At 35.8% G+C, this 18,536-nt stretch overlaps 1 protein-coding gene across 1 annotated transcript in view; it reads right to left on the bottom strand.

Moving 5' to 3' along the window:
- The window catches only part of LOC138698393 (calmodulin-like), an 891,422-nt gene that overhangs the window by 28,467 nt on the left and 844,419 nt on the right, over positions 1-18,536 (bottom strand). The window contains exons 5-6 of the mRNA XM_069824269.1: positions 10,668-10,769; positions 1,401-1,536 (exon numbers count right to left, since the gene is read on the bottom strand). Coding sequence (XP_069680370.1) covers positions 1,401-1,536; positions 10,668-10,769 — 238 coding nt within the window. The remainder of the gene's footprint in view (positions 1-1,400; positions 1,537-10,667; positions 10,770-18,536) is intronic.

The raw sequence follows: 18,536 nt of genomic DNA, 5'->3' as shown, positions 1-18,536 counted from the left end.
AACGTCGCCTAGTAACTGATGATATAAATGATAGACGACCATCACGAAAAGCATTCATAAATCCAAAAAATAGGAAGGCCAGGTTAGAGTTTGCAAAAATGTATCAAGCATGGAATACTACAGACTGGTATAAGGTGTTATGGAGTGATAAGAATAAATTTAATTTATTTTCTTCTGATGGTGTGCAGGATGTACGTCGGCCAAAAAACCAAAGAGACAACAAAAAATACCAGGTACCAACTGTTAAGCACGGTGGTGGTAGTATTATGGTGTGGGGATGTTTTTCTAGAAGTGGAGTTGGTCCTCTAGTCCAAATAGAAGAGAATATGGATCGTTTCATGTATAGTGACATTTTATAAAAGAATATGGTTCCACATGAGAGAAAGAATATGCCAAGTAATTGGATTTTTCAGCAGGACAATGATCCAAAACACACTTCCGACCATTAAAAAAAATTCTTTGCGGATCAAAAAATACTTTTGGATTGGCCAAGCCAGAATCCGGATCTTAATCCTATTGAACATCTCTGGAATGAATTGGGTCGACGTGTTTTGTAGAAGTTACTCAAACAAGGATCAGTTCTTTGCTCCCTTACTGGAAGAATGGTCATGACTTCCATTTGAGTGATTGCAAAATCTTGTGGTTTCAATGCCAGACAGATGTTCTGCTGTGAACAAAGCTCGGGGGTGTGCAACGAAATGCTGATTTTTTCTCAGAGTCCAGAATATTTTTATTTTTATTACATACTTGGACCTATATACTTTTGATCTAGAAGAATATTAATTTATTTTTTACGCAAGATAACTCTGTTTAAACTAAATGTATTTACGTATTAAATTGATTAAAAATACATATTTTTCAATTATCCACTGGCATTTTTTTGTATTCAATACTTATCTTTATGTAATTGTGACAAATGCTTTCTACAAAATACCGGTACTTTTGAGCACTACTGTATATTATATTAAGTAAACAGTCATCACACAAGGACTATAATGTCAAATTGTCAATATAAGGTATCCAAATCTTGTGCTCTGTTTGCCTCTGCTCAGTGTTACTAAATGCACCTATGCTCCGCCTTGTAACTGAAAGTGGCTCTGCCAGTGCCTACATTGACAGGACACTTGACCTTCGGAATTACGATTTTACTATGATTCAGAAGGCTGTGATGACTTAATTGGAAATTAAATTAATTGACTTTATTTTAATTATGTATTACTTTGGTGAAATGAAAACTAATAAAATATGATTTAACTTCCAGTTAAATTACAAATAATTAGTTAAATGTGTATTAGTAACACTTTGATTTATATGCAAGTAATGCCATCATTTTTCTGAATTTTGGAAATACTGTTTTTTTTTTTCAGACCTCTTGCTGAAAAGCTATCTTAGTCCCTTACCTGAATGCCTCCCGCAGTTCATCCTCACCATCTGCACCCTTCATCTTCTTGGACATCATCTGAAGGAACTCGTTAAACTCGATGGTACCATTACCATCTTGGTCCACCTCATTCACCATGTCTCTGAGTTCCGTTTCTGCAACGAAGAAGAAAAGCTTATATACTATACAGTACACCATGTGGCAGTATCCTGCTGATCTTACCCCATAAATTATTATTAATTACCGGTACTTTGAACAAATAAAACATTCCATTTACATACATGAGAAAAAATTTTCTTTACATGCCAAAAGTTGGTATTGACATGCTTTTGGAAATGCATACTGTCATCAGCTCCATGATATTGGAAAAATTTTTTTAGGGAAGGGGGAAGGGTACCATTTGACTGTCTCTTTATAGCGATTTTTCTTTAACTATTTGAAGAATTTTGTTAATATCCAGTATGAAACACAATATAGGCCTAATTGTGTCTTAATTTAAAAATAAAACTAATTATTTAACCCAGCTTTCAACCAGTGTACCGGAAATGATTTGCTAGTGTATCATTAAAAAATGAATGCAGTTAAGGTTGTCGTAGCAAAAATTGGAAAAATAAAAGTTATAAGAATAGTAAAAAAGAAGTGAGTTTACAAGAGTAAACTTACAGCGAATGCAACATAAATCAACATTCTGTAGGCACAATGTAGGTTTTCGAAGAGAATGACTGACGAGCAGCTGGTATTGCCAGATCAGTAAAGTTAGAATATCGTAAGCTTACCAATCTTTGAAAATAATGTATTTTATTTGCCTTTATGAAAAAAGATTCACAGATTAAATACTTCGGCAAAACATGTAGGCTTAATAATATTGTATTTTTTCATATGTCCTGAATAACAAAATAAGAAAACATGCATAATATCATAATAATTATTACACTAATATTGCATTGCAATAATTTTCTGTCATTAAATTTTACATTTTTTCACTAACTTTTTAAATAAAAAATACAAAAAAGTGTGTTACTTCTATTAATCTGTATTCTGTTTCGGTGCTTCTCAAACTTTTTCTTGTCATACACCATTTCCCCTTATGTTGATTAAAAAATAATGCAATTTGAAATATTTTATTTAATGTATTAATGCATATGTATTTATCACATTTATTTGTATTTTATAGTCCTCATTCCCTCCCAAAACTTTCAAAATTCCCCCCAGTTGGGAACCACTGTTTTGGATTTGAGTGTGCAGCGGAAGTTTAAATTACATCTTTAGTGTGCCATATGTTCAAGAAGGTTAAAAAACGCTGATTTAACCATTTAATTATTTATTCTTCTCGATTCTTTATTTAATAAAATAAAATGATCAATGTAACAGTGCAGATTGCAGTTCTCTCAAAATAACTGTAGGCGTAAATACTTATCTGCACTTTTTTTCATTCTTGTTTGAACTCGTTTACACTTACTTATACATCACTGTAGAACTATTAAGTTATTTCAAATAAATATATAACAACTTCACAATGTTACGGTAATATTTAAATTGTGGTGTTATTTTATCTTATTGACTAATTTCGATGTGGTTTCCTCTGAATGCCAGCATATCGAAACTAGCCAGTCAGATAAAATAACACCATAATTCAAATATTACATTAACACAGTGAAGTTGTTATATATTTTAAATAAGTTAATAGTTCTTCAGTGATGCACAATTTTATTGTGGCATGTCTTCAGCATGGAACTTACTTTATCGACGCTAAATAATCGAGTAGTTCATACAGCGTCGTTAAATAAACAAAGGGCAAAACTTACTTTAAGAATTTAAAGAGATCTACCTAAAATCAGTTAATTAAAAATTGACACAGTCATAATAAAATTATTTAAAGTGATGGAGTAATGGCTAAAGTGCTATACTACAAAATTGAAGGTCGCGGGTTCGATTTCCAATGAGGTCATAAATTTTTCCAAATTACGTAATGGAGCTGAGGTCGACTCATCCTATAATAGGTTGTCAATCGTCCAGCTTTTGATGGGACTGTTTCTGAGTTTGGAACACTGTCCTGGATCCCAAGCAAAATATGTTTTTTTTAGTTGGTTATTTAACGACGCTGTATCACCTACGAGGTTATTTAGCGTCGATGAGATTGGTGATAGTGAGGTGGTATTTGGCGAGATGAGGCCGAGGATTCGCCATAGATTACTTGGCATTCACCTTACGGTTGGGGAAAACCTCGGAAAAATCCCAACCAGGTAATCAGCTCAAGCGGGGATCGAACCCGCGCCCGATTGCAACTTCAGATCGGTAGGCAAGCGCCTTAACCGACTGAGCCACGTTGGTGGCCAAAATATGTTTGTCCTGTCTATGCCGATTTTGAGAGCAGTAAAGAACAATATTCTAAACATAGGCTACATGAAAACACAAATGTGAGTGAGCATGTAAAGACATTTTCTTAGTATTTGTTTTATGTTAGCTCAATACTGTATTGGTTTCATTCATTCATAGTTTTCTGCCCAAGAGCAGGTCTTTCACTGCAAACCCAGCATTCTCCAATCTTTCCTCTTTTTATTCATTCATCTCCATTTACGATCCTTATAATATTTTACTTAATGTCGTCTATCATCTGATAACTTCTTCTGCCTCAACTTTTTTCCCCGTTCACCTTTCTTTCCAGTGCATCCTTCAGTAGGAAGTTTCTTTTTTGATAGTGATCTAGCCAATTTATTTTTCTCTTTCTGATCAGTTTCAGCATTAGTCCTTCTTTACCAAATCTTTCGAACACAGCTTCATTTCTTATTTTGACTGTCCATTTCACACGCTCCATTCTTCTCCATATCCACATTTCAGATGTTTCCAGTCGTTTCTCTTCACTTCGTCGCAATGTCGATGTTTCTGCCTCATACATTGCCACTCTTCACACTAGACTCTTGTTTAGTTCTTTTTTCAATGGTACTGGTACGCAGAAAATGCTTATTTTCCTATTAAAATCTTTGTTTTCCATTACTGTCCTCCTTTTGACTTCCTGGCAGCACTCATGTTACTACCACTTTATAGTACACCCCAAATATTTAAAACTGTCCATTTGTTTCATTGTCTTGTTCATCTCTTTTGCATTAACTTCATCCCATAGTGCTCACAGCTGTCATTTCGCTCCAGTAGCATATCTAAAGGATCATCTCCCCTTCTGCTAACAACACCTTATCATTAACAATCTTGTGCATTTTATTCTTATTCCTCCCTTCCGTGTTTCGAAAACAGTTTTCCACTAAATTCTGTATTCAACAGAGTAGGTGATAAAGGACATTCTTACGATTAAATTATTAATCATTAGAATGATGGTCAAATTTTGGAGAAACTCTGATGGAACAATCAAAATATGTATGTATGTTTTTAATGCTCAATCAGAGTGAATAAACATCATTTGGTTTCTGGCAGACCAGTACAATGTCCCCATAGAGGATTTAAAATTTACAAGTTTTTTACAAGCATTTAAATGTTTCCAATTCATAATAGAATTTTCCTCATTACAAATGACACACTGAGGTGATGGGTGCAGTGGCGTATACTGGTTAAAGGGTTTGGGCTACAGCTGACCCTATTATTACACAAAATATATCTAACAATTACTTTAATTTTAATTACTATGGTAAAACTAATAATACAAAATTATTACATTATGTTATATTATAAACTTTTTCTTTTGTAATTTCCTTGGGCTACCACCAGTAGCCCGCAAAATACGCCCCTGTAAAATACCCAGTTTATATAAATATTACGCCAGGCAGTCGTGTCCTGTGGCAATCCTTATGGCAGCTACGGGGATGATCAGGGAGTATGTCTGACTTGTCAACAAGACCAGCCCATTTCTTGCCTTCACTCTTTATTTGAAGATCTGAGAGAAATTCATTCTTAAATGAGCGGTTAACTATCAAAACGTAATAACTGTTTTACTATAGCTACTTGGTTTTCACGAATAATATTTCACTTTTCACTTTGTATCACCATCTTAAAGATGTTTTCCCATTATTTCTCTTCCTCACTTTCATACTTTTGTTGACTGATCTTGGCATTCTGTGCAAGTAGTGTTACAACAGAACTCTACCTGCTTCAAGGGAGCATAATACTTAACAGTATTTTCCTTTATGGTTCCTGTCACTATCTTCCTGATAGTCTGGCGTCTTTAACATTTGAAGTTAATTGTTAATGATGAGGTGTAACAAAAAAAAAAAAAGCAGTTCGGAGACTAAATTAGTTGTATTTAGTGATTTACAAAGATCATACTGAAAGTCATGAGTAACCCATTGTTATAAATCTTAATTTTAATTTTTTAGATAAATCAGGTACAGTTGTCAAGAAAAAAAGTGGCCGCACTCGTGAACAGCGAATATTTTCGGGTCGCGGCGATGTTACACAATGCATGTGCTTGTACAAGCAGTTCTGGAACTATGAGAGTGTTCCATATCTGCGCCTCGTAGACCAGCGGTAGAGTGTTTGTTTAATGATTCAAACGTGATATTCAAATTATCATTTATATCCAGTTATCGTTCTTTATGGATATCACGTTATTTATATTTTGTTATCGTTCTTTAGAGATATGAATAAAATTCAAGTCATCATTTGTATTCTGTTATCGTTTTATAACGATATGAGTAATCATAATTATTATTATTGTATCTCCAATGGGGGTTAGCCCTATTTTACATATGTATGTTAGGGCTATAGTTTTATACAAAAAAAAGATAAGCATAAAGAGAAATGGAAAAGAAAATTAAATTAGCTTACGCGATGTAAACAAAACATAAACAAACCGTAAATTAGGCATTGCGATTGCAAAATAAATATCAGGTATCAATTTGAAACATACAAAAACATTAACAACACACATACGTAACACTTCTATAACACAAATATGCAGCTTTCCGTACCATACATAATAAATTAATACACAATAGTCACACAAACACAATCAAACTATAATTACGACATTGCGACGACATCAAGCATCCCATAACTGACTCACATACATAACAAATCAAGCATCCGTTGCAACACATACACTTCAACATAGCAACCACACTTTTAAAAGTTACAAATTTGGCTCTAAGAAGAATAAATAGGACACTGTTACTAATTACTATTCTTCTACAATTTCTTAAATACATCTGTAATAAATCTCTGAAATTCCGATATGAATAATATTCACGTTTTTTATATTGTCATCGTTCTTTAGCGATATAAATAATGTTGAAGTTATCATTTATATTCTGTTTTCCTTCATTAGAATTATAAAATAATATTCAAGTTATTTATATTGTTATTGTTCTTTCGCAATATAAATAATCTGTATTTTATGTAAGTAATTATTATAACACAAATAACCAGCTTCCTTTGTAAAATAGGTTATTTTATTTAGATAATTAAATACGTATTATATAATATCTTATATTAATTAAACAAACCGATATTTATCATTTATATTCTGTTATCGTTCTTTAGTGATACTGTATAAATAATATTCAAGTTATTTATATTGTAATCGTTCTTTAGCGATATAAATAACATAAATTTAATACTAGGTTTGGAAAAATCCAGTTGCATAATACTGGTATTAGTTTTTTTTTTTGTATTATTGAATTATACTATCTTGAACTACAATAAAATGAAAAGGAGTAACGAGGAATTGAACCTGAGACGTTGACATTTAAATTCTGACGTTTGTCTGCTGAGCTACGAGGGCAAAAGTGTGGAAACATTTTCGGAAAAATTGGCCCAATCACACTCTAAGATTTCCTGATGATTCATAGAAGCTAGTCCAGGATGCGAGGGGCAAAGGCTAATTGAGATTTCCCGGTCTCTGGTCGGGTCAAACATCCTGATAGAATTAATATTTAACCCTTGCCGTGACTTTCGGTGAAGTTCGGAGGGCCCAATTAGTCAAATCCACTCTCCTCATCTCCACGCTTGGGCCCCCTGGAATTTAATAAGATGCGAAAGAGATAGTGGTGTGCGGAAAGCAACGGGATGTTACCGCATTTAGGCCTATCCTTCCCAAGAAAAACTGCAAACATGAACAAAGGAAGCTTTTAATAGAAGAAGGATCTTGTGCGGACCTCTGGAAAAAGAACTAAGGGAGAGACTAGTGAAGTGCTTTGTGTAGAGTGTGGCATTGTATGGGGAAGGAACATGGACATTACGACGAAATGAAGAGAAGCGAATTGAAGCATTTGAAATGTGGATGTGGAGAAGAACGGTGTGTGTGAAGTGGACAGACAGAATAAGAAATAAAATTTTGTTTGAAAAAGTGAGTGAAGAAAGAATGATGCTGAAACTGATTAGAAAGAGAAAAAGGAATTGGTTGGGTCTCTGGTTGAAAAGAATAATAGACGACATTAGGATATGTGGATCATATGTGGAGACTAAGAGGAAGGCAGAAAATAGGAAAGATTGGAGATTGCTGGGTTTGCAATGAAAGACCTGCCCATGGACAGAACACTTATGTATGTATGTTCAGAATGCCTGGAATATCGTGTGTAAGAACAGTCGCTATTTGCAAAGACTAGTCAATTCCATGCCCACTCGACTGCAAGATGATCGAGATAAGAGGAAGATAGACTAAATATTGAATTGTGGCTTTTTGTTTTGTTTTTTGAACGCTTAATTGTTTGAATGTTTTAAGGCCGACGCTAGTAAATTTGTTTTGTTTATGCCACGAAAGATATTGTTATTGAGAATGAAGTCTTTTTTCTTTCCATTTGCAGCCACAATATCATAATGATAAAGTCATGACATAATATATTAATGAACCTGATGTTAATTACTAAAATAATCGTAAAAGAGAAAGGAGCCATTATGTATGGTTTGTCTCTCTCAAAAACAGAACAAAAAGAACATAAAAAGCACGAGGTTGTAGTCGAACGCATGACCTCATGAATAAGAGGCCTGAACGCTACCATTACGCTATCGAATAACACACGGAATACTTCAATTATAACTGTAGATATCGGGCAACGTGGTCCAACAACATGTAATATCGCCTGTCTCCGAATTGTAGCGAAGATACCCGAAGGGAACTTTGTTTCAGGAGAGCGGCCACTTATTCTTTTGACAGCTGTGCATCATCTTAATCTACAGACTTTTCTGTCACGTTTCAACATAGTCTCCATTTCTTTGCACATATTTTCCCCCTGTTCTGTAAATTTGAAAATTCTCTTGCTGTAGAAGTCCATTTCATCTTCCTGAAGACAATGACGCACTGCTTTCCACATGTCCTCCAGCATCTAGTAGCGTTGGCCTCGCAGTTGCTCCTTTACAGAACCGAAAAGAGGGTAGTCGAAGAGTTCCAAGTCGGGAGTGTAGGGAGATTGCGGAAGATTTTCCACTTAATTGTTCTGATTTTCTCCACTGTGACACCATCAGTGTGAGGCCACGCGTTATCGTGTTGCAGAATGATCTTTCCAGGGCGTTTCTCACGCAATGCACGATGGAGCTTCAAAACTGCCTGAATATAGTGGACAGCATTTATGGTCTGTCCAGGTTCAAGAAATTCAACCAAAATGCATCCCAGAACTCATCAACTCTTTCCTTATTGCGTTCCGTGGAGGCAGTTCGAGGGCGATCACTATGAAGCTGATCTTGGATGCTCATGTTCGCGTCTTCGAAATGTTTCACCCATCTCCTAACACTGCTGGCACCCATGCATACATCTCCGTATGCACGCTGAAGTCTGAGGTGAATTTCAGCAGCAGATTTTTCTTCTTTAATAAGAAATTTAATGACAGGATGCTGTCGAAACGAACCATCGTTATCGACCATTTTGCAAACATTACCTGTGGTCACATGATAGAAGCTAATGACGTCACAATATGTCAATACATAGTGTAAAGTCTGTAGATTATGATCATATAATTGTTTTTGTTACATTGTTGAAATTGAAATTATAGCGATGTGTTGCTCATGACTTTCAGTACGACCCTCTGTAGAGATAGAGGATTGAAGCAGACTGAAGTGGCTAAAAATGAAATTTGTGCACTTAACACCGCAACATTCATAAGCAAACACAAAGAAATAGAGGACAGTGTAGTAAGAGATAAAATTAATTCTAAACCTAAGCATTTAAAAACTGGGGCAGCAGAAGACATTTGACACTGCTACCTTGAAGTGGTTTAATGAAATAAGGGCACTTAACATTTCTACAGCAAGGCCTAATCTGTGTCACAAAGTGTCTAATTTTGTCAGTGAACTTGGTGATTCGAACTTCTGAGCAAGCAACAGTATCCACTAGATAATGTCTTTCTCTTTCTCACAGAGTGACAACACAAGACTGCAGCGCCGCTGTTTACATTCCACATATATAATGTTCACCTAGTATGCATCATCCTAATAGTATTTCCTCATTTTGTGAACTACATTAAATATTTTACTTCGGAAAACGTATTATTTATATTTCTTGTGTTAAATTTTATATTACCTTGTTAACATGTTTCAGCCTGCTATTGGCCATCATCAGAACTGGTTGTTGCTGGTCTTGGCGCCTTTTGTTTTGTTTCCTGTAGGGGTGTGTTTGTGTAGTGTAATGTGGAGTCGAAGAGTGTGTGTGTTCTGAAATTGAGTTGTGTGTTGAGAATTTCATTTGGATGTGTTTTTGTGTGTCTGTATATTTCGTATTGTTCTAGTGTGTTTAGTTTCTGGCTTTTGGTTGGATGTGTAGAATTTCCATGTCTGTGTTGATGTCTCTGTATGTGTGATTAGCATTTGTGATGTGTTCTGCATACGTGGAAGTGTTTTGTAATTTTCTTATGGCTGTGATGTGTTCTTTGTAACATGTTTGAAATGATCTGTCCCATGTAGAAGTTGTTGCAGGTGTTGCATTTGAGTTTGTATACGCCTGTGTGGGTATTTGTTTGTGTTGTTTGTGTGTTGAGAGGTTTTTGTAGAGTATTATTTGTTCTGTATGCGATAATATAATTTAATTTCTTGAATGAGGTTGCAATCTTGTGTGTGTTTTGTTTTCGTATGTTAGTGTGATGTATTTTTTATGTTCTTGTGTTTTTGTTGTGTTCTTGTGTTTTTTGTGATATAGTATTGAAAGTTGTGTAATCAAGATGTATAAATATTTTAGTTTTTCTCTATTATTCCTTTGTCCTCGTTTGTCACTGTCCAACTTTCAGAGTCACGTAGAAGCATAGAATTTTAAGACCTTCAGCTTTATAGCAAAGTTAATTCACGTCTAATTGCATTTATGTGATATTTTTGTCGTTGCTCGTGCTTTATCTCAACTGGAGGTAGGCCTACTAACCTGTGGGTCTCTGTCCCAGTGATCTCATGACAACTCCCAGCTCTGCCATGGTGATTGTGCCGTCCTCATCCTTGTCGAATAGCATGAAAGCTTCCTTGAATTCTGTAAAAGACAGCGTGTGAAATCAGTACACATAACTTAATATTAACATTACTAACACAAACAACTTTGTTAGAAGCAGAATAGTGGTTTCATATTAGGTTACATTTGGGGTGCAGGTGGAGTTAGTAGATAGGTAAACACTTCAGTGCGCTGGCTTTCTGTGCGCCCTAGAGCAGTGTTCTGCAACCGGTGTGTTGCGGCATACTAGTGTGCCTCCACAAGATGAAAGGTGTGACGTGAACTTTTACCTATTACTGTAAGAAATTAGTAAAATTAACGAAAATTAATTAAATTTAAATTCCTCTCTCTGGGACACAATCAGCCGCATAGTTAGTGACATGTCCAGTGACATCAAAGACATTATGAAGGAGAGAATAAAGAGCAGTAAGAAGTCCTTATTTCAGATCGACGAGTCCACCGATATTAGCAGTCATGCACAACTTCTTTCCTACATTCGGTACATTGATGGGAATGTAATTGCAAGCAATTTGTTTGTTTGTTTTTTTTGCAAAGAACTGCTCAAGCGAGCAACCGGTGAAGAAATAGTTCGTAGGCCTACATCTAATGAATATCTGGTCCGTAATGAATTAACATGGGAGGATTGAGTTAGTGTTCGTACAGATGGAGCCGCTTCTATGACAGACCGAGTGAAAGGATTCGTGGCTAGAGTACGTAAAGTAAATCCTAACATACCGAGCAACTATTGTCTCATTGTGAAGCCATTGTTGCTAAGTCTTTGCCATCTCGTCTGAAAATTGTGATGGACGAAGTAGTAAAAGTCGTGAACTTCATCAAATCGCGGCCTCAAAATACGCAGCTTTTTTCTGTTTTGTGTCAGGAAATAGAATCAAAGCACACTACACTCCTGATACATACAGAAGTGCAATGGTTATCACGAGGTAAAGAGTTAGAGCGAATGCTTCCATTTAAAGAAGGGGTCCTTCCATTTTTTTTTACTATTGAGGGGCATGAGTACGCGGATTTATTTGCAGATGATGAATGGGTATCTAAGTTGGCATATCTTTTCAATATTTTCGTACATTTTAATGAGCTTAACAGAAAAATGCAAGACAGAAACGAAAATATTCTGACTGATACGGACAATATTCAAGAATTTGTGAATAAGCTGAATTTGTGAATACATATTATAGAAAATGAGTCTTTTGAGATGTACCTAAATGTATGGCCCCTTGCTGACGGTAATAAAGTGTTGATAGACTTAATTAAAGAACATTTAGTAATCTTGCAGCAGAAGTTCAACAATTATTTTTGAAAGAGTGTTCAAGATTTCGACTGGGTTCGTGAGCCATTCATTATTGATTCAAAACATCTTAATAATAATATACTCGTACAAGAAGAACTGGCAGATTTAAAAGCAGACAGAACATTGAAATTAAAACTTCTCGAAGTGCCTTTGGAAAAATTTCGGTTGTCAATAAGGAGTGAATACCCGGCTATCTCCGAGATGGCAGTTAATATGTTATTGTATGTGCGAAGTGGGCTTCTCGATGTTAACTGAAATTAAAACATCAAAGAGGGAGAGACACAAATCCATCGATGAAGAAATGAGGCTTGATCTGTCAACGATTCTGATATGGATCAGTCCAAGTATCACATTGAAGGAATGAGTAAAGTTATTTACTTTAATATTAGTGCCGGTAATATGAATGTGTATTTCTACAATGAATTAAAGTTCATAAATTGTTAATAAATGTAAGAGTGGATTTTTATTTTATAATAATAATAATAATAATAATAATAATAATAATAATAATAACAATAATAATAAATTAATTTGATTACATTACGTAATTATATTAAGAGAGTCACATCATATGTTTTTGAGGAGATTAACGTGCCATGTTGAGTACGACCGTCTAGGGTGTGCCGTGAGAAGAAAAAGGTTGCGGATCACTGCCCTAGAGCACCAACAATTCCAACGTAATAGCCTTAGGCTATTTTGATGACCTTGATAAGAAATCTTTTATAAGTTTCGTAGAAGTTCTAAGAATTTCTTATCGCGTTTTCTGTGTGAGTGTCTACGGCGACACAGAGACATGTACCTGCGTGAAGCAAAAACTTAGATGGGGAGAAATGGAAGTGAAAATGATGTTTATATCTAGTTATTGCTCTGTATTTGTCTTTGAGAGTGATGAAAAAAAAAACCGGAAGAAAGAAAGCTGAACCATGCAATCGAACTTTATAGACGGGTCCGTTAGTTTCGTACAGAGGCACATTTACCAGTAGACGATATTGTCTCTACAGTGCTAAGTGCCGAGTTCATTGGTTACAGTTTTGAGGAATTCTGATATAATTTTCTAAATTGTCACTGCAACTTAGTCGGACCCTGCCTGAATGTTATCTCACCTCTTACTTTTGGGGGTTCTTAGAAAACTTGTTAATATTTGTTATCACATTACATAGAAAGAAAAACAGATGGCAAAGGCTACGGTACTTTATTTTCATCCATGGAGGACTATGTTGACTATAAATGTTATTGAAAATCTGTAGACTGCCATCAAAACCACCAAAACTCTTCAGGAACACGTTCCACAGTGGGTCAAAACGTAAATCTAGCTGGACAAAATTAATAACTTATATTCTGTCTAACAGTCTGACTAGTGTACTATGCAGCTAGTCGGTGATGTACACCATGGAGGGGGAAAGGAACTGGCCATTCTTCCCCATTATCTCCTAGCCTAGTTGCCTTATAAGTGGTGCCTTCTTGGTATCACTTGCAAGGTTCAGACCTGTCTTCGGACAGTTGAATAAACAACACAACATTCTATCTAATATGTTTTCATGAAATTTTACACAGAAGTTACAGGTAGCATATATTTTCTGTGTACGAACTCTCATTACGTTTATGTAAGAGAAACTATCCCTTTAAAGGGCGTGGTTTTAGGCAAAATTAATAACTTTTCTCCTATGCACAGGACTTACATGTAGCATATACTTTTTATATAAAAACTCTCATTATGTTATGTATAAGAGGAACCACCCCTCACGGGTGGTTTTGGGTAAAATTACTTTTGTCGTATCTATCAGATTTTAATGAAAATTTATATAGAATTTACAGGAAGCATATGTTGTTTGTGTACAAACTTTCATTACGTGTGTTAGAGGAACTACCCCTTTAGAGGAGGTGGTTTTAAAGAAAATTAATAACTTTTCTCCTACGTAAAGGCCCATTCACAATGAAAATTAAACATAACCCTAACATAAACACAGAAGTGTGCGGCCAGGCTACTAAATGGGATCATTCACAATAATTCACATAAACACTGACATTAACATTACCGTAAGACGTTGACATGAAAGTTTGCAAACTCCAAACTTTCATGCTTATGCTTACGTGATTTGCAAACAGAACACAATCGTGGAGCGCTGAAGTATACGACAAAATATGAGGAAATGGCGCCGTTGTTATGTTTCTATGGTTACCAAGTATGTTTGCTGTTACGTTTATGTTTCCATCGTGAATGATGATATGACTTCTTGATTTTACCGTAACGTTTACATTCTTAAGTTAACGCTTACGTTATGTTTAATTTTCATTGTGAATGAACCTTAACAGATTCTCATGAAACTTCGTACAGAAGTTATAGGTAGCATAAATTTTTTTGTGTACAAGTTCTCTTTACGTTTGTGTGAAAGGAAGTATCCCTTTATAGGAGATGGTTTTAGATAAAATTAATAATTTTCCTCATGTCTAACAAATTTTCTTGAACACTTGTACAGGAGTTACAAGTAGCACACGTTATACGTGATTTGACTATCAATTATACAAACTTTCCTTCTCGTTAGTTCGGTAGTTTCAGTTCCTTTCCAAACAGTAAATTTAAATGGCTTATTTCTTGTTGCGAGTATCCAGAGACAGAGGTTGAATTTCTCATCTTTTAGGTCTACTACTACTTTCACGGAATAGCTTCCTGGATCTTTCTAGAGATGAGGCTGATGTGGTAGATACAGCTGCTGGTTCTTTAGCGAGAATTGTATCATACACCGATGTAGAAAAATTAGTTATTATTATTATTATTATTATTATTATTATTATTATTATTATTATTATTCAATTAATGAAAACACTAATACGAAATTTTCTTTACTTCTATGACTCTGCTTCCACTGACGGCTAAAATTAAATAAAAAATCCTTTAGATTCCTTTCTAAGCATTTTTCTACACCTTCAGAACATTCCTCTATTCCTATTTTTATTTCCATGTAGTTAGTAAGCGTTTCTTTTTCCAGAATCTTCGAGTTCAGTTCTTGAAATAGCTGTAACCGCGTGATAACCAGTTGCGCACCGACCTCCAAATGTAAAATAACTAAGTTGCAAGAATTTTCAAATAATTTGATAGTTGCCGTAAACTAAAGATCTTGCACTATATTTTAGCATAATTCAGATCGTGGTGCGACGTGACGCAGTACCTATGTATCGTCAAAAATGTTATACCATATAGTTGTTAATTTTCTTATAGAAGTAGCTACAGGGTGGCGCACGAAATGTCATACAGTTTAGATTGTTTATATAACCTGTAATGTACGAAATATATCATACAATCTTATATTACATTACTCGCCTGAATATGCATGATTAACGAGCATGCAGGACGTGTTCAATATGTCCACCTTGTTGGCGTATCACTTCTTCGAGGCGAACCCTGATGTTTCCGACCACCCTACGACACAGGTCCTCTGTCAGTTTCTGAAAGGAAGTCGTGATAGCCACTCGCAGTTGCATTAGATTTCTGGTTTATTGCGATAGACTGTCGCCTTCAAATATCCCCATAAGAAATAATCACAGGGATTGATATCCGGGCTGTGTGGCGGCCTTATTGAACCAACCTGAAAACGTTCAGGATATCGATGGGACATTACACGAGGCCCAAACTGTTCATGCAGGAAATCCAGAACAACGTTTGCCGTATGAGGACGAGCTCCGTCTTCCATAAACCATTTTGTCTTCATTGGTAGTCTTGTTGCATACAGTTGCGGAAGAAAATTATTTTGCAACATGTCCATGTAGAGCGCACTGTTAATAGTGTCGTTAAAAAAGAAAGGCCCAATGATTCCATGACTGGAAATCGCACCCCACACACCCACTTTTTCACCACAATTTTCAATCTCGTGCACAATATTAGGAGCTTCTCTCGCCCAAAATCTGACATTCTGCTTGTTCACACAACCGTTCAGATAAACGTACACCTCATCGGAGAACCACGTGTTATGAATCATGCCATCATCTTCTGCAAGAGCCCAAGCAGCAAACTGTACTCACCGTCCTTGTCATTCGCCGTTAGTTTATGCAGCACTGCAATTTTGTATGGGAATAATTTCAGATCAGCATGAAGTATCCTCTGAAGAGAACGACGTGAGATCCCCAAGTCGGTAGAAGCTCGTCTGGTGGATTTAGCGGGACTTCGTGTCAAAGCCATTCTCGCCGTCTCAATAGGCCGGAGTACGGACTGTGGCGGCACGCGGTCGTTTCTTCTCTAAAACATGCCATTAGTTTCAAACTTTGCGGCTAGTCTATAGCCTACACTGTCTGTCTGCAGGGAGCCCACCTCGTATGAAACGCTCTTGAGTCATGGTTACACTCTTTCTTTCCGCGTAAAACAACACCGTCTTCACTGTCTGTTCGAGAGTCAACCGGCCCTTGTCCGCCATGTTTCACAAATCTCAGCGGGTGGCACTGCGCATGCGCGACATTGACAAATGCTGCCTTCTATTGAACCATGCATGGACTAAGGCTACTCGTCACAAAATTTGAAAGTTCTAAACCAAAAATTAAACGTCTTATTAGATATTTTCAGTGTATGACATTTCATGCGCCACTCTGTATTAAAATTATTCAGTATCTATTGTAAATAATTACTGAAACTGCTTAAAATATACATTTCCAAACTTTCAGCTATATGCTCTACCACAATAAACACTAAGATAACATACAGTAAATACAACCACGACTCTGCGAGACGGTATGAACAACGTGTGCGGAGGTACCTCAGATTGGGGGCTGAGCTGTGCGTCAATATTCCACTGAGATGCATTTCTAGTGCAGAGAAGTTAGGAACAGTAACTTGTGAATAATAAACACAGAATAAATCATTATTTTTTTATGATGGAGAAAAATACTTTTGTCCAGCCAGATTCATAATTTGACCCAATGTGCGGTCCTTTCGGCCATATTGTTCTAGCTCTTCGAAGGATTGAATCGACGCTAAACATTAACAACTGGCAATTCTCTTGTTATTTGGTCAATATAGGATAAGACCATCATTTGAAACAGCAGACAAACACAAGAAAAAGAACAAACGCCCAATTCATATATTCATATGAGAAAGCTTTAAATCAATACGTGCCTCATGAGAATCGAACCCGCCTCTATTGGTTTAGTAGATTGTAATTTGCAGTACAGTGAAAGTAATCTTTATCATTAAATATTTAAAATTAATTTTCATAACATAATCTGAATTTCTTCCAGAAAGAAATCTGAGAATTAGAAACAATTTTGAACATGCAAATCTGGCTTTCAGGTAGTAGTTCCCTATAAAGCAGGTTTGAATAATTTCAAGGAAAAATTGTCCCGGGGTCGAGTATCGATCCCGGGACCCTTCGCTTAGTGCTCTCCCGACCGAGCTACCCCAATTTTTTCTTGAAATTATTCAAACCTGCTTCACAGGGAGCCACTACCTGAAAGCCAGATTTGCATAATACGAGTATATTCGTTACTGTATGCACGTTAACAGAAAGCCACAATTTAAGTCACACAGAATTGTGTGCACTCAAAGTTGGGTTCTGGCGTCTTGTCAGCCCATTTGAGTTGTGTGGATATAAGGGAAGAATTGTGACGGTGTCGTGTATAGTTCCTGGGGTAACTCAGTCGGGAAAGTATTCGTGCGCTAAGCGAAGGGTCCCGGGATCGATATCCGGCCCAGGAACAATTTTTTTCCTTGAAATGATTCAATTTTGAACATTTTTATATTTCTTACATAGTGTTGGTATATTTTATTCACATACGGCATCAAAATAAAGTTTTTAAATATATTTTTTTCCTTAAAAAGTCACGCTTATTAAGGCATCCCTGTACTAAAGACAGAAATACATTAAGAGAAAATCGTAACTTTGTTTCTAACGTATTTCTATTTTAAGTCTATTCCCTACTAAGAGAAAAGTGTACCTCTGTTTCGAACGTATTTCTGTCTTAAGCATCTTTGTATTAATAGAAAAGTGTAGGCCTAACCTTGTTTCGAACGTATTTCCATCTTAAATATCTTCTATTTTAATAGAAAAGTGTAACCTTGCTTCGAACGCATTTCTCTTAAGAGAAAAGCGTAACCTTGCCTCGAAAGTAGCCTACTGTATTTTTTATGTTAATTATCTTCTCTATTAAGATAAAAATAATATTAGTAATGCCAGTGTTTGAAGTTTGAAACATGCGTTAATATAGAGTCACACGTTCATTACATACTAAGAAGTGTTAAGAATTAAGGGATGGTTTCAAGCCATTTCAAAAGGAACCGGGATGCTATCTCGCCGCATCTCAAGCCCTGAGTAAAACTGCAGGTAGGTTACTTTATATCGTTTTTTGTTACGTAAGCAACGCTTTATATTATTCTGATTTTAAAACACAATAATCAGTTAAAAGTGTTGCCAAATTCTAGTTTCAGTAATAACTACATAAAATAATGTCACTTGAGTTTTAAGATTACACTTGCAAAGGTATATTTTGAGTTAATTTAGAAATTACAATTTATGGAAGAA

The sequence above is a fragment of the Periplaneta americana genome, chromosome 1, assembly GCF_040183065.1.
Source record: "Periplaneta americana isolate PAMFEO1 chromosome 1, P.americana_PAMFEO1_priV1, whole genome shotgun sequence".
Lineage (NCBI taxonomy): Eukaryota > Metazoa > Arthropoda > Insecta > Blattodea > Blattidae > Periplaneta > Periplaneta americana.
Note: the sequence above shows the minus strand (reverse complement) of the source record. Positions and strands in the feature narration are given on the sequence as shown.